This window comes from Phyllostomus hastatus, unplaced genomic scaffold, assembly GCF_019186645.2.
Source record: "Phyllostomus hastatus isolate PE091 unplaced genomic scaffold, TTU_PhHast_1.1 phas_contig_17, whole genome shotgun sequence".
Taxonomy (NCBI): domain Eukaryota; kingdom Metazoa; phylum Chordata; class Mammalia; order Chiroptera; family Phyllostomidae; genus Phyllostomus; species Phyllostomus hastatus.
The window spans coordinates 20,390,865-20,407,495 of NW_025333664.1; the positions used below are offsets into that span (position 1 = coordinate 20,390,865).

General features: G+C 46.4%; 2 protein-coding genes across 8 annotated transcripts in view; both read right to left on the bottom strand.

The window, feature by feature from the left end:
* The window catches only part of MAPRE1 (microtubule associated protein RP/EB family member 1), a 28,246-nt gene extending 26,862 nt beyond the window's left edge, over nt 1-1,384 (bottom strand). Inside the window, exon 1 of one of the 3 annotated variants that reach the window (XM_045833568.1) lies at nt 1,271-1,384. The gene's annotated coding sequence lies outside the window, so the exon portion shown is untranslated. Of the gene's footprint in view, nt 1-884; nt 1,012-1,262 lie in introns of those variants that run through there. The other 2 variants (XM_045833569.1, XM_045833570.1) reach the window with 2 other exon arrangements.
* Nucleotides 1,385-9,192: 7,808 nt separating this feature from the next.
* DNMT3B (DNA methyltransferase 3 beta) overlaps nt 9,193-16,631 on the bottom strand; it is a 40,660-nt gene continuing 33,221 nt past the window's right edge. For 2 of the 5 annotated variants that reach the window (XM_045832958.1, XM_045832957.1), the window contains 3 exons: nt 13,774-13,843; nt 12,932-13,050; nt 9,193-10,716 (listed from right to left, as the gene is read on the bottom strand). In XM_045832958.1, coding sequence (XP_045688914.1) covers nt 10,575-10,716; nt 12,932-13,050; nt 13,774-13,843 — 331 coding nt within the window. In that variant the 3' untranslated portion in view covers nt 9,193-10,574. Of the gene's footprint in view, nt 10,717-12,930; nt 13,051-13,773; nt 13,844-16,631 lie in introns of those variants that run through there. The other 3 variants (XM_045832960.1, XM_045832959.1, XM_045832961.1) reach the window with 2 other exon arrangements.

A 16,631-nucleotide genomic window follows, 5' to 3' on the forward strand; every position in this document is an offset into this window, starting at 1 on the left:
ACCAGAAAAAAAGCGATGTGACCCTGGATGAACACCTCACCTTTCTGGATCACAAATGGCTCACCTGTAAAAGGTGAGCCGTATCTTCTGCACAATATGGTAATGAGAATTAAATGAGAGAGCCTGGAATCAGGAGTCACAGATGTGGCTTCTGCCATTTGCTGACATCATGAAGTAAATCACCTCTCCTGTAAGGATCTAAGCCCTGCCATTTATAAAATGAAGAGACTATCTCTTAGAGACAGAGTGATATATTAAATGGCATAATGCCCCGCCAAGAACGTAATACAATGCCTGATACATACCAAGTACCCAATTAACAATAATAATTATTATTACTATTCTTAGAGACATTCCATTAAAGGTGGATGCCAGGCCTGCTGTACCTTCCTTCATTGGGTTTCAGGACCCTCATCCCCCAAATGGAGCAGAAGCCAAAAGCCTGTAGCACCCCAAGGCAGCTGTGAAGTAGGGATTGGAAAAACACTGTTCATACAGTCTTCCTAGTAGTTATATGAAATTATCTTGTATGCATTTCCTCATTTCCTACCTGTCTCCCCACCCCAATATAATAGACTCCTGGGGAACAGGCCTTTGCCCTCTTACTGCTGAGTGTGTAGCCCAGTGTTTAGCACAATACCTAGCACCTAGTAGGCGCTCAACAAATACCCAAGGAAGAACGGAGTCTACTGAGCTGGCTTGGTTTCTGTCATTCACTGTGTTGGAGCTTTCTGTACGGAGTATTATCATTCATTGTTCCTACTTCACAGATTAGGAAATTGAAGCCCAGAGAGTTTAAAGCACCTGCCCAAGGTCGCATAGCAGGAGAAACGAGCCCAGGTTTGAATAAAACCCCTAACTCTTAACCATCAAGCAACACTTACTCCTGCACTGGTGGTCCTCAGAGCTCCCAGCAGGGCCCACTTCAACCACACATACCCACTAGCCGAGCTGGCCACGCCGCAACCTCCCGCTACCTCCGTCTGGGTTCCACAACTCGGCCACGACCCAGAAGCCCCCACGCGCTGCGGGGCAGCCCCCGCTTCCGGCCCGAAGCCCCGCCCCCGCCCCCCAGTAGAAAGGAGAGCACTATCCCCGAGCCCAGCCCGCGCGCGCCGGGTCAAGGCCCCGCCCTTCCCCCCCACCGGCCCGAACAGTACCGCCGTGAGGAGCGACCCGCGCACCGCACGCAAGGCCCGCTGGCATCTCCCCGGCCAAGGCCTACCCGGCCGATCCCTGGCCACCTCCCCGTGCCCACTAACCGGCTCACCGGCTCTCGGCGGAACCCCGTCCACTGCCCGTGCCCGGCTCCGGTTCCGTCTTCGTCTCGTTCAAACCGTCCGACCCCGCCCGCCCGCGCGATGACCTCACACGCACCCCCCGGTTACGCGACGACGTAAATGCTCGTCACCCCCGCCGGCTCCTTTTATAGAGACTCGGCGCGCTCTGAGGGCGGAGCCCTGCCCTTGATCGACTGCTGAGACGCCCAAGGGGCGGGGTACTGAATGCTGGGAGGGGGAGGGCGGGGTTTGCTGCGCCACATGGTCTGCTACAGCCAATGAGATTCTGCCCCAGGCCGGGTGTGACTGCCTAGGAGGTGGGGTCCGGTTTACAAATTCTTCCCCGGTAACCAAAAAAAAAAAAAAAGGTCTTACAATGAATTTCTCCAAGTATGGGTTATTAAATAGAGATACTTGATAGGGGCTTACAGGAAAGACTTAAAAATATCACTTCAAAGACACATTCTGTAACCCTATAATCTCATCTGTTTATTTCTTGTTAGTATGAGATCATCTTGTTTATGCCTTTCTGTCTGCCCTTTCGTTAAGTATCACGGAAGAAAAAAATCTTCTCAGTCCTGTTCCACCTGTGTCCTAGTGTCTGATACATGGGTTCTTAGAGATTTGCTGAATGAATTACCCCCCCCCCACCCCACCCCACTTTACAGAAGAGGAAACAGACTCAGGTTAATTGGCTCAACATCAGAGGCTGGTCCAGGTTTCGAGCTAGTTTCCTTATCTAGATATCATCTATTCACATGTTCAACAAGTATCTATATCCCCTGGTCAATCAGGTCCTAGGAATTTGATGGTGAGCAAAATCCAGAGAGCATCTGAGTTCTTAAAGTTTCCAGTCCCGCAGGGTTGGCTCAAATCATGATACAAATCACTGTTTGATTCCAAACTAGACTTACTGCTAGGCAGGAGCGGTATTCAGCAAGGACGATGGCACCTCAATGCATGGAGTAGGGTCCTGGAAACCCCTTCTGGGCCAGGCCTCCCCCAGTTAGTTGTTGAAGCCTGGGGAGATGTTCAGGGAAGATTGTGGGGTGAGGAGCTGGGGCAGGAGCTATTTACCCATCAGTCTGGAGGCATTTCAGTATTTTAACCACAAGTACTGCTGGTTACCTCTCTGGTATGCAGTGCTCCGAGAGTACATCACAATGAGACCTGACCTCACCTGAATAGTGTAGGAAGACCTGATACTTACCCTAAAAGATGAGATGTTAACCTGGCAAAAGGATTAGGGTAGGAAAGGGCAAACAGGAGGATATAGAAACAGCCTTGTGCCCAATAGTAGTAATATTAGCATTACAACATTGAATTGATACGAAGCATGGATAATCGAGAAAAGATTTTCAAAATCACTTAGAAGTAGCTTTATTCCATTATTCATGCTTCATATCAAAATGTGTTACCCTCACTTTATACACGAGGACATTAAGTTTCCAACAGGCTAAGTGAATGTTGTAAGTAGCAAAGGCAGCAGATCTGGGTTCAAATCCTGACACTGCTAGGAGTTAGAATTAGATGTGTAAAGTTATTTTCTTAATTTTTATATATTGATTTTAGAGACAGGATGGGAGAGAGATAAAAAGAGAAACATCGATTTGTTGCCCCACTTATTTATGCATTCGTACGTGCCCTGACCAGGGATGGAAACCATAACCATAGTGTACAGGGAAGACACTCTAACCAACTATACTACCTAGCCAGGGCTAAGACGTGTAAAGCTCTTGACCACTCCTAGCACACTATTATGTGCTTATAAAGTGTTAGTGATTTCTGAGTCCCTTTATATTTATGTCAATACTCAATGCCAATTATTATCAGCATTATCTAAAGGCCATTTTGGCTGGGGGGCAGGATGTTAGTGTGGCAGATGAGATCAGTGGAGAAACCCAAGTCAAGAAAAGCATCAAGCACCAGACTAGGAGTTTGGGCCTCGTTCTGGACACACAGAGCATCACAACAGGTTTCTGAGCAAGGGCCTCCAAAATAAAAGTCATCTCCCTCCCAAGAGACATCTCCCTCCCGAGAGACAGCTCCCAGACAGGTGAGAGAGGGGCAACGGCCTGCTCAGAGTACATTCTGGTCCCTGAGAAAGGAGCCAGTCAAAGTTATCAGGATCAGACTAAGCTGTCTGCAAAAGGTGAGAGGGTGAAATGAAAAAATATGCATCTTTAAGCAACTGTTTTAAAATGTAAAATCATCTCATTATCACAGAAATTGTGAGTCTCCTCTCCAAAAGCAAAATACCATGACTTCAAGGCCTGAGTTTTTTAAACGTATAAGTTCCTTTTTTTTTTTTAAACCCTCACCTGAGGATATGTTTACTGATTTGAGAGAGAGAGGGAGAGAAAAACATCGATAGCACCCAGTCCGGGGATCGAACCCACAACCCAGGCAAGTACTCTGACTGGAAATTGAACCGACCACCTTTTTTTTTTTTTTGGTGTATGGGAAGTGCTCCAACCAACTGAACCACCTGGCCAGGGCTATGACAAGTTTCTTGAAATCAAAAATGGTGTTGGAACATCTCAGCTACCTTGAGGACCTCAAGCTCATGAAGGAGACAACTACAAAAATAAGAAATTATAATACAGAGAGCTTTGTGCTGAAATTGAGTCTCCCATCTATTCACAGGGAAGGAAGGCTCAGATCAGAGAATGGTTCCTAATCCTGCTTCAGAATGGGAGCCAAGAAAACTTCCTGAAAGAGGTGAAAACCAGAGGACTAGGCAGGCAAGGGGGAGAAAGCTGTTCTAGTCAGAGAATGGCAGGTTCAAAGACTCGGAGTAAGCAGTTACCAGCTCTAGTAATGCCAACCACTGTTTTGTTAGTGCAGTGCAGAGAGCTCAGGATGAAACAAAGGGTGGAGAGCACAGGTAAGTTTTAAGGCCTGAAGCACCAGGATTTATAAATACTCTGTTGTTTGTATATACTTCACAATTAATCAAAAGGTTTTTTTAAAGATTTTATTTATTTATTTTTAGAAAGAGGGGAAGGAAGGAAGAGAGGGAGAGAAACATCAATGTGTGGTTGTCTCTTGCGTGCACACAACCCAGGCATGTGCCCCAACTGGGAATTAAACTGGCAACCCCTTGGTTCACAGGCCAGCACTCAATCCACTGAGCCACACCAGCCAGGGCACGATTAATCAAAAGTTTTAAACATAAAAAAAATAACCAAGTACAATGTGTGATTCTGGAATAGATACTGGTCAAAATATGTTTGTTTATTTATTTATTACATTTATTATTTATTTATCTTCCTCTATCAAGGCATTCCTGGAGCAACTGGGAAAACATAAATAAGGCATGCAGACTAGATAAAGAGGTGAATGAATGCATTACCCAATTGTGATAAATGTACTACAGTTATGTAAAACAGTGTTCTGGTGTTTGGGAAATAGACAATGAAGGACTTAAAGGTAAAGAAAAATCATGTCTGCAATGCAATCGCAAATGGTCCAGAAAAAAAATACCCATCACCTAAATTCCTCCAATGTTAACATTTTGCTACATTTGTTTTGTCATCCTCTCAAATGGGACTACATCAAACTAAAAAGGTTTTGCACAGGAGGAGAAACCATCAACAAAATGAAAAGACAACCTACTGAATGTCTATTTGCCAATGATACACCTGATAAGGAAGTAATATCCAAAAATTTTTAAGAACTCATACAACTTCACACTGAAAAAATAAACAATCCAATTAAAAAATAGGCAAAGAACCTAAACAGACACTTCTAAGAGGACAGACATACAGATGGCCAGTAGGCATAAAAAGATGCTCAACATCACTAATCAGACAAATGCAAATTAAAACCACAATGAGATCTCACCTCACACTTGTCAGAATGGCCATCAACAATAAATCAACAAACAATAAACGTTGGTGAGGTTGTGGAGAAAAGGGGACCCTTGGGCACTATTGGCGGGAATGCAGATTGGTGCAGCCACTGTGGAAACCAGTATGGAGTTTCCTCAAAAAATTAAAAACGCAACTGCCTTATGACCCAGTGATTCCACTTCTGGGAATATATCCAAAGAAACCTGAAACACTGATTCAAAAGAATATATGGACCCCTATGTTCATTGCACTGTTATTTACAATAGCCAAGATTTAAAAGTAGTCCAAGTGCCCAGCCGTAAAGAAGTGGATTAAAAGATGTGGTACATTTACACAATGGAACATTACTCAACTGTAAAAAAGAAGGAAATGTTACTTTTTGCAACAGCATGAATGGACTGGGAAAAGTAATATGCTAAGTGAAATGAGCCAGTCAGAGAAAAACTGATACCACATGAGTTCACCTACATGTGGAATCTAATGAACAAAACTAAACAAAATAGAAGCAGACTCAGAGAGACAGAAAACAGGCTCACAGCTATTAGACGGAGGGGTGTTGGGGGGCTAGGTGACAAAGGTGAAGGGATTGCCCTGCGAGTGTGGCTCAATTGGTTGGAGCATTTGTCCTGTACAATGAAAGGATGTGGGTTGACTCCTGGTCAAGGCACATACCTATGTTGAGGGTTTGATCCCCAGTTGGGGCAAATACAGGAGGCAACCAGTCAATGTTTCTCTCTCTCTCCCTCTCTCTCTCTGTCTCTCCCCCTCCTCTCCCATTCCTCTCTAAAAGCAATGAAAAGATGTCTTTGGGTAAGGATTAAAAAGAAAAGATGAAGGGATTAAGCAAAAGAAAACAAAACAAAAAAAAACCCTCATAGACACAGACAACAGTATGGTGGTTACCAGAGGGAAAGTGGGGGGAGGCAGAAGGTAGAAGAAGGTACAGGAGGGAAAAATGGTGACAAAAAGAGACGTGACTTTGGGTGGTGAGCACTCAGTACAATATACAGATGATACAGAATTGTACACCTGAAACCTATGTAATTTTATTAACCAATGTCACTCCAATAAATTCAATAAAAATAAAAAATAAGAATAAAATAAAATAAATTTAAGAAATCCATAAAGTTAATCAGAAAGAAGGAGGGAAGAAACAATGTAGAATGGATGGAGAGGAGGGAAGGTGGGCTGGAAAAAAGAAGGGAAGGAAGCCAGGGAAATAGGCAAATTGCACCCCGGCTGCAAAGGGTAGCCAGCAATTTTGAACTCCAGCAAAACAAAAACCAAAAATACACATACAAAAAAAAGATTAAAAATGAAATAAAGATGTAGATGCAGGTAAGACCGAGGAGAAACAGTAATAGACCTTGGCTTCAACACAACAGATTCCACCTCAAACTGCTTTACCACTAGCTGCATGGCCTTGGGCTTGTTATGGGACCTCTCAGTCTCAATGCTCCTACCCATAATCACGCTGGTCGCAGCATCAGTCCAGGGTTGCTAGGAGGGTTCTCCAACAGTAACAATAAAACAGTGTATTTGCTCAGCACTTACTACTCGCAAACATTTTTCCATGCACTTATGCTGAATCATTGGATTCATTCATCAGCCTTAAGAAGTTGATGACACCTTAAGCCTTTTACAGTTGGGTAAACTGAGGAACACAGCCTATGAAGAACAGCTAAGGTCACAAGTCAGCAGGGGCTGAGGCCAGAATGGGCACCCAGCCTGGCTGCAGAGAGGAATCAAGGCCCAACCCAGGCCTGGAGCAAAGGATCACTCAAGAAGTAGCAGTTGGCAGGAAAAAGGTAGGAACTTAGGTCCACTGGGAGACCATGTTTGTTTGGTGCTGACCCCACCCCCCAGCCAAAGAGCTGTGGAACCGTCCAGAGGCCAGTCCCTGCACCCCCAGGCAAGATCCTGTCCACCCCCATACACTCTCCCTAAAAAGGAGCAAGGAGCCCCTGGGGCAGGGGGGCAGGCCGTGGTGATGGACACTACACCAGATGCTGCTACTGCTATAGCCCAGCTCCTATGCAACACCTGGGGGAATACTACCCTCTCCTTCCTTTGTAAGACTTTACTGTTAATACATTTAAATAAATGTTGGATGTTACCATCACCACTGGCACCCAGGCATTCACACTGCGGTAATGGCTTGCCTTATCACAATACCATCCACTGCATGTGAGGACTTGCTGCATGCCAGGAACCAGGCAAAACATGTTACTCAGATCATGCCCTTGAACCCTCACAGCAGCCCTAGGAAGCAGATAGGATTTACGACCCCTCTTTTAGAGATTTAAAAAAAGAAAAAGAGATACTCCAAGAGGCACATGCTCAAAGTGACCCCAGCAACAAGTCAAACCCCGGACGCAGCCCCAGGGAACTGGAAGATCGCTTCAGAAAAGGCCTACGTGTGATACAAAATCCAACCCATGCTCCAGTGACGGACGTTCCTCACATTCTCCCCTTGGCCACAGAGCGTGGGATCTCTCGGATCCCAACCTGGTCATCCTGAGAAACCATATAAAGACCTGCCCTTGCCCTGGCTGGTGTGGCTCTGGATCGAGTGCTGGCCTGAGAACCAGAGGGAGGCTGGTTCAATTCCCAGTCAGGGCACATGCAGGTCAGGCCCCCAATAGGGGGCATGCAAGAGACAAACCACACACTGATGCTTCTCTCCTTCTTTCTCTCTCCCTTCTCCTCTCTAAAAATAAAAATCTAAAAAAACGTAAAAACTGCCCTCACAGAACAGGTCTCCCCCAGTCTGCCCCACAAGCAGACCAGGACACCAAGGGCCCCTCACCTGGAAGGCTTGTCCATCTCTTCTCTTGGAGTTTTGAGGCCGGGGCTGTTTATTTTGCTTCATCCTGTCCTGGCATTTGGTGCAGCACTGTACACAAGATGGCTTAACAGGGAAGCCAAGGCCCCTGGGGGTCTCAGCACCTCAGAGAGGAGCGCCAGCCCAGCTTGCTAATGGCCAATTGTCTCACCATAGCAACTCACACCTGGGCTGCTCTAGCCCAGCAGCACCTAAAAAACATAATTAGTTTCTCGTTCTCCACTCCAACTAGACTTTGTGGCACACAGCTAACTAGGACTATAGCCTATCTTGCATACGAAGAAACAGGCTCACAGGTGCTGAGTCCAACTAACACTCAATTGATACACTACATGTGCATCCCCCTTTTACACGTCTTTCTCCATCTGTGCGCACCAGCTGACCAACATCAACCTCCAGAGGGGTACTTAAACTTCACGGGCTCCTTTTCCCTGAGCAGGATAGAGGCAGCAAGACACGAGGATTATAGGATTGTGGCATACTGGGTTTGGGATATCTGGCTAAGTGAACTCAGGTAGACCTTAAGACTATGTAGGGGAGATGCAGTGTTAAGCTTCCAAGAGCAACAGGTACAGGCTCCTCCAAAAGCGCCAAGACCGAGGGCAGCTATGTTACCGTCACAGGGCCACTACCAATCAGTCCTTTCCCTGGGGCCAAGTCCTTTTCCCGAATGTGGCTTAACTGCAACATGACAACTTGAAAACCATGGAACAAGGTGCTAGAGAATCACAAAGGCATAAAGAACTGGGAGAATCAGCCCTGCGATTTTTGAGTCCTGAATCAGCTTCCCAAGAGCTGCAAGAAATTGGAGGTGGCTGTTTCATTCATCGAGCTTTTAAAGCACCTCAGACACTCCACTCATTTCAGAAACGAAGGTTTAGAAGAAACTCTTTCACTATGCCTTTGTGGCCCCTGGACCAGAGGAGTGGAAGTCTGAGTCCCCACTCCACACTCAATTAACCGGAAAACTTGAAGCGGGGCCCAGAAACCTTTGAACAAGCCGCCCAGGGAATGCTGATGCACTGGAGCTGGATACTGGGGCCCTAGGCCTTGCCTGCCTGGTGTCACCACGGGCATTCTGCACCATGCTTGTTGAATGACTGGAATGACTTAGTGTCCAACCACCCACCTTTGCACGTGAGCCAGGCCCACCCATCTGACCTGCGAAGGAACAAAAGGGACACCAGACTGTTGTAGAGAAATACTGATTTTAATTCAACATAAAGTAAACTCTAGGCATCTTTCAGCCTAAAAAAATAGCAAAACTGTTGAAACAAGGCACAATTTTTTCCCCATTCTTGTTACGTGACTACAATTACAAAAAAATCTTTTTACGAAAATGGTAAAACAAAAATAGAAGTCAGGTTGTTTGTTTTTTAAAAAGTGTATTAAAAATTCTCACAAGACTTGTCAAAGTTACTCCTTATTCTACAAAATAGCACCAGTAAGATGACTAAAAGGTGTTAAAAACCATTACAATGGCATTTCTGAAATGCAGCTTTTGTCCTACCTCCTGTTATTCCTAAAAAACGATTTATCATGGAATAAGACTTTAAAATCTCTGGAGGGAGGGTTGAGCTTTTATTGCAATTTTCCCCCTGCTATCTCTAAGATGAGGGGGCTGTGCTTCTGCCCTGGCTGTCACTGCTTCTGAGTTTAGAGAAAGGCTGAGGGATCAAGGTCATACTTCTAATAGGGAGGTGCTGTGCCTGCAGAAGTCTGGAGGGTGCATTTGGGAGGGTCGTTAACTAAGCTCCCCCCACCCCATTTCACCCCCCACACATAGAAGAGATAGCAAGACGCCATACCTGCCTGCATAATATGTCAGCTTATGACCCAAGTCGCCCCCTGCCTGAGCTCCCAGGGGGGTTCTATTGCAGTCACTGGGAGGGATTTCACGAAGGCTGGCCCTGCCTTCGGGTCTATGGGAAGAAATAGCCCTGAATGTGGTAAGGTCATCCCTGCTGAAATCATCGTTAGTGTGGAAAATACTCTCAGTGGGCCCCAACAGCGAATCCCAGCCCTTTATACTGAGGCTTGGGGAATGTGCTGGGTAAAATTCAAGCATAACAGAGACATCATTTCCTCTTCTGCCCTAGAAAGTGTCCTGGCCCCTTAAAATGTCCCTTTGCTACGTGTCTAACACTGCACACTCCTGGAAATAAGTCGTCACAGACGTTCGAAAGAAAAGTCCTGCAGTAACTGTCTCGGGTGACTTTTCAGCCTTAACCTGAGTATTGGAGAGCTGTTGGCACTGTGTGGTTTTGGTATATTAGCCATCGTTTCTGAGCAGTAAACCCAGGAGGTGGGGAGGGGTGGAGGGAGAAGGGCAGGGGGAGCCATCTTTACTAACTACTTCAAGTTTCCAAGTTTTAGGAGAAGACAAAATAAGCACCGTGTTTGGCCACTCCAAGCAGCCAGGTTGAATTGTGCGCAAGAAGGTGGCACCTTGGGCTCCCCCTGCCGGGAGGGTGTCAGGTGGCTCTGGTGAGGTCCGTGGCGTGACCCCACACAGCTGAGCTGAGAGAGGGCAGAGCCTGGGATGCACCGCCTGGGTTCTGGCTCTGCCCCCTCCACCCCAGAACCCCAAGGGAACTATTCACAGGCAAAGTAGTCCTTCAGGGGGGCGAAGAGGTGTCGGATGACAGGCACACTCCAGGACCTCCCGAGCAGCTTCTGGCGGGCCCCGCGGCCCATGTTGGACACGTCCGTGTAGTGTACGGGAAAGCCGAAGATCCTGGGGGGCACCAGAGTAAAGAGACAGGGAGTCAGAAGTGCCACCGCCAGCGTGCTCAGTGCCTCTGGTGTGAGGTGTGGGGGATCCTCACACCTCGGCCGACGCAGCACTGCTCTGTCTGCCCTTCGTCCAGGCTCACCAGGCCTCTGTATGGGCACTCGTGTTTTGTTTTGTTTTGTTTTGTTTTGAAGGTTCTATTCCCGTCCCTCCCCCTTTTCTTTAAGAAAAACATCTTAATTTCTATTGGAATTAACTTAAAACTTACAGAAAAGTGACAAACATAAAATCATACAAAGAATACTTATGTGCCCTTTACTCAGATTCACGGGTTGGTGTTTTGCCCCATTTCCTTGTCACTGGCACACGAGCCCTCTCTGGACCCCAGAGGTCAGAGGCACAGTTCTTCAGAACACAGGTGTTACCAATGAAGGCCTGGCTCCTCGGTGAGGGCACCTGTTAGGTGCTTCCACCAGCACAGCCACCGTGCTCCTGGCACAGGGCTGGTGCTCGGGGAACCTTTCTCAAATGAATGAATGAACAAAGTTTGAGTGAATGCCAGAAGACAGACAACAAGAAGACAACAGTGTACCGGTCTTCAATTCACAAGATGTGAGAAGTTAGGTAATTTCCTTGTAAGGAACACAGACACTTGCAAAAAACGAAGCTTATTTGCAGTCCTTGGATGCTCAGGCAATTTACATAAGGACGCTGAAGCATCTGTGTTCTCTTTCTCTTTTCAAACCCAGTTGCTGAATCAAAAGCCAAGCTGGACTCAACGGCAGATGGCAACCAAACACACCAAGACCCTCCTCCTTTGTGGGATTTTACCAGGCCTGGTAAGAGGTTACAGATATACCGGAACTTATTCTTACCCAGGTTTACCATCTAACACTAAAAATGACGCCAATGGGTCAATGCTAAGTGGGTATTAAGAAACAGGCAAAGTTGCAACACTTCAGGGCTCTGTCTTAATTTGTCTACATAATGACAGCCGTCTGCACCGCCCACGTATCACAGGTCTGGCCCAGCATGTTAGGCTCGAGTCTCAAAATACACTTAACCCGTGAACAGCACGAGGATTAGGAGTGCTGACTCCCCACTTCCATGCAGTTGAAAACCCAAGTATAACTTTGAGTCCCCCAAAATATAAGTACTGGTAGGTCACTGTTGACCGGAAGATTGACTGATGCCATGAACAGTCGCTCTGTGCTGACTCTGTGGTTGTAAGTGATAAAATAACACAAGCATCGTCATAAATTTTATTCACTTATGGCAGACCTAATTTTTTCTTAATTTTTTCAATATTTCTTTCCAGACTACGTGATTCCTCTGTGAGCTTTTCCCAATTGTTGCAAATCTCCAGGAAATTTTCATATATATATATGTATATATTGAAAAAAATCCACGTATGAGTGGGCCCACACAGTTCAAACCTGTGTTGTTCAAGGGACCACTGTATGGAATAATCCACAGCACAAATGGGCAAGGTTACCCAGTTTGTTTCTCATTAGAAGTTTTATACTAAGAAAATTACTGCTTAGTAAAGATTAAAACTAGCTGTAGAGCTGAAATACCAGGAATGAAGAAAATACTCTGTATCAATTCCTTTCAGACATAGCCAAAAAATGTAGAGAGGAATACTCATATCCCTTCTTACACTCTTAACAAAAATAAAAACAAAATTAACAAGAAAAACAAAAGGAATGAAAAAAAATTGCAACCAGAGTAAGAGAACTGAAATTTAAGAGCTGGTTCTCTGAATCAAAATTGATAAGCTACCAACTCAGCCAAACAGAGAAGGCGCGCAGGAAGGCACGTGGCTAAGCAGGACGCAGCTACAGCGGGTGGCTCGGCAGCAGTCTTCTGAGAAAGAGCAATGGCACGCCAGTGGGGCTTTCTCGGCTGGTTCTGCTGACACCCTACAGCCCCAGCATGCTAGGGCAGGCAGACACCGGGCCGGCCCAGCCCACGGGCAGATGGTGCTGCCTCATGACCTCATGTTCCAGATTCCTCCTCACCACCACCCTTCTGCCGTTTCTGCAAGGACTAAGGACTGACTCTGAAAAGGTATTGCTCCCAGCCCTACCAACGCAGAAGGTTGGTGGGCCCGTGTAGAATGGAGGCAAGCAAGCCCACTTGCGCTGCTGGCCTTAACCACGTTTCTTCCCCTTTCTGTGTCTGCAGCGTTCCCCTCTCCACATGCAGCCTCGCTCACCTTTCTAGCTCAGTGCACCACAAAACATCTTCTTTGCCATTCATGACAACAGGGAAAAGTTGGTTTTTCCCCTGTCTGATCGAGTTCGACTTGGTGGTTATTGTCTGTACTTTCTTTAACTGGAGAACAAAATGACATCATGGAGTGAGCACAGAAGGAAGGGTTCTGGGTTGAGTCGAGGCTCAGAAGCACCTAGGGGAGATGGGGGCAGGGGTGCACGTGGGGGGGAGAAGGTGGCAGGTCTGGGCTCCCAGAGGGAATAAGAAAAGGAGAGTTGGAAGAAGAACAAGCTGTGCTTCCCACAAACACCAAGAAGTTAATGCACAGGAAGGACCAGCTTCAGAGAGAACAAGAGATAAAAATGTGACCATGAACGAGATCACGTGAGTGCCAAAGAGAACACCAGAGTTACTGATCGAGCAAGATTAAGCAAAGCATAAAAACCCACCAAAGATTATAGAGGACAGTCAACCAAACCAGGGTTTTGATGAACCTTCGCCTATTGTTAACATTAAGAATTAAGTTTATGGACATCTTAATATAATTATCTATGCCTTGTCAGCAGATAATTTTTTTTTCCTTTGGCAAGAGCATTCACTCATTTTTGGGAGGACCGGCGGACATTATCTGCATCTGTACTGCGTGTGCATTCACAGTTGGAAAGTAGAGTTGCCTCTTCTCATACAGTGACTGTTTACCGAGGACCGCTCCTACTCCGTACTTGACAGACAGGACAGAACAATCATGTGGGGAAAGAGGCCCAGCACCAGGGAGTCACATAGCGGGGGAGAGGCAGGAACAAATGGCACCAAGGTCAAGTCCCCGCTGTGACCACATCTTACCTTTGCTGTCCTATTGAACTCCAAGCAGTCCTGCAGCTCGAGTTTATCATTCTTTGATGCTATCACAGGCCTGGGAACAGCCAAAACCCATTACTTTCTACCGTTTGTTAATGGGCCTCAGCCAGGCACCTCTCAAGGTGGGGAGTGAGGGCAGGGCCTAAGGCCACAAAATGTGCTTTGGCAATGGACTTGTTACAGACACACAATGACAATTATCCTGGCAGGAGCACAAAGCTGTGTGCCAAAGCTAAGGACAGACAAGACCCTTGAAGGGGCAAGCCCAGTGTCCAAAAATGAATGCTCCCCTGTCCCAAATTTTAGTATTAGTCAAAGCCAGGTTGTCAACGAGTAGAGCAGGATGGAAGAGCACACTGAAGCCTCAGTAGACCCCTCTGATCCCAGCTGCACCACTGAGCGATGACCTTGAGCAAGTAAGTCACACCGGACGCTGTGTCCCAGGAGCTTGGATTAGATCTTTGTTGGTCTACCTGATACAATGAGCACTTCAAAGCCGTGACTTGGTGGCTTACTGCTGGGGATGGAGCCACAGGAGGCTGAGGACTAAAAACAAGTGGGTGCAGGTGGGAAGGACAGGAGGTGGTTGACAAAGCACTAATTACCCTTGTAACTTTCACCATCAAACCTGCGAATGCAGAGACAGGCAATGCCCAGAGGGGGACAGAACTCTAGAAGCAAAGTGGTTGAGCAGTTACAGAGAACAAACCACCGGGAGCTCTGAATGCACCGTCAATCGACACCCTTGACACCCACCCTTGACACCCACAGTTCTCGTGTAACAAACTTCAAGGTCACAAACAAACCAGACCTAAGAATGGAAATGGTTTCCCTAACAGAGACCATTGAATGATACCAAACATTCCCCAGACCAATGATTTTCAACCTTTTCCATTTCACGGCACACATAAACGAATTACTAAAATTCTGCAGCACACCACAAAATATATCTTTTACCAATCTGACAAAAGAAAGGGGGCATTATTTTGATTCATTCACACCAGATGGCCATTGTTGTGTTGGCTGTTGTCATTTTTTTTTATTTGACAATCTGAGGGAAAAGAAAAGAGGGCAGTGCCCCTGACTAAAGTCAGGTATTGCATGTTTTAAAAATTCTTGCAAGCACACCAGTATGCCTCTTGTAGCACACACCAGTTGAAAATCGCTGCCCTAGAGTCATCACAGTCTTCCTTGACCTCAGCTTCCATATTTCCAGTGCCACTCTATACCTACGCCCAGATCTTTCTGTGAAGCCAAAGGAGCTGAGGGACCTGGAGAAAAGGACGCAGCATAGCCCTACCTATGTTGATTCTAGGATTTAGATCTAAACAAACTAAGGCTTTTAACCCACAGCCTGGATGTGGCTCTGTGGCCCCCAGCTTTATGCTGAGTCAATATTCTAGAACCCTGCAGAGCCAGCTACAGTGTTACAGAGCTTCGTTCTTATCACAGCTCAGGCAGAAAACTTTGTGGCATCTTTACTGAGTCTTCTTTTCATCTTACACTACAGCACATCCTGCACATCAGCAAATCCTGTAAGTCCAACGTTCACATTATCTAGAACCTGATCTCTCCTGCTAAGATCCACAGAACTCCCAGGAGTTGCAACCCCCTGGGATGCACTGTGTACATGAAGGGCATCTCCTGGGGCACCGCACCATAATCAGTCAGTTCTGTCCTCTGAACAACCAGCTCGTGTTTCTCTCCATTTCTGCCCTCATCCCACTATTATCTATTCCACCAGAAACTACCATGAATTTAGGACACTACCCCTTGGCTTAAAACTTCCTGTGAATTCCCAAAGTAAATCTAAGTGGTACCACGACCCATAGGCCCTACATAACTTGGGCCCATACTCTGCATTCTGTCCTCCCCTCCCAGCCTTCCCCAAATAAGGAACACTGTTGTCCGAACTGGTCTTTAAATTCCCTGCCACACCCCTTACCACCCCCTTTTATTTATTTATTTTTAATCCTCACCTGAGGATGTTTTTTAAATTGATTTTGCGGGGGGTGTGGAGAGAGAGAGAAACATCAATGTGAGAGAAACAGCAATCAGTTGCCTCGCATACACACCTGACCCAGGACCAAAGCTGCAGCTTTTTGGTGGACAGGGTGACACTCCAACTAACTGAGCCACTGGGCCAGGGCCCTTACCCTGTCCTCTAACTTTTGCCTGGAATGTTCTCTGAAATAACTACGGCTCCATTCCTACAGGCAGGTCCTTGCTGGCATGAGAAGCCTCCCCATCAACTCTCCCAGTGCAACCCCCTCCAGCCATGGCCCTGAAATCATTTACTGTCTTCTCTCCCCATACTCCATTAGCACATCAACTCCATGAGACAAGACGTAACTCTGACACGTTAACCATGCAATTGGCAGCAGGTACAACAGTGACTGCCACCGAGTGACAGCTCAAGTGTTGATTGCATGAGCCCATTTTACCCTGAACACAGCACTGCACCATTTGACTGATCAGCCAAATAAAAATGCAAGAAACAAACAAATAAAAAAAATCCTCCAAGCTAGTCCAGCACCTTCTCGCCTCCGTCCACATTTTACCAAATGTCAAAATTAATGCTTCAAATACTTCCCCTTCTAAGGGAGAATACTTTTAAGCTGAATGCATTTGCAAATGTGGGGTATCACATTTTGGATCTTAATTAGCATACCACACATCCCTGAAACCACATATAGAAGATAATTAACCCTCTGTAACTCGCTTTGATGGAAAATTGGGAAAGGCTCTTGGTTAAGAAAGACCGAGGGAGACAGGCTTTGGGTACCAATAGTCATCTCAGCTCTGCCCCCTGCCTGGTCACCACAGGCTGGTCCGGGGTTCCT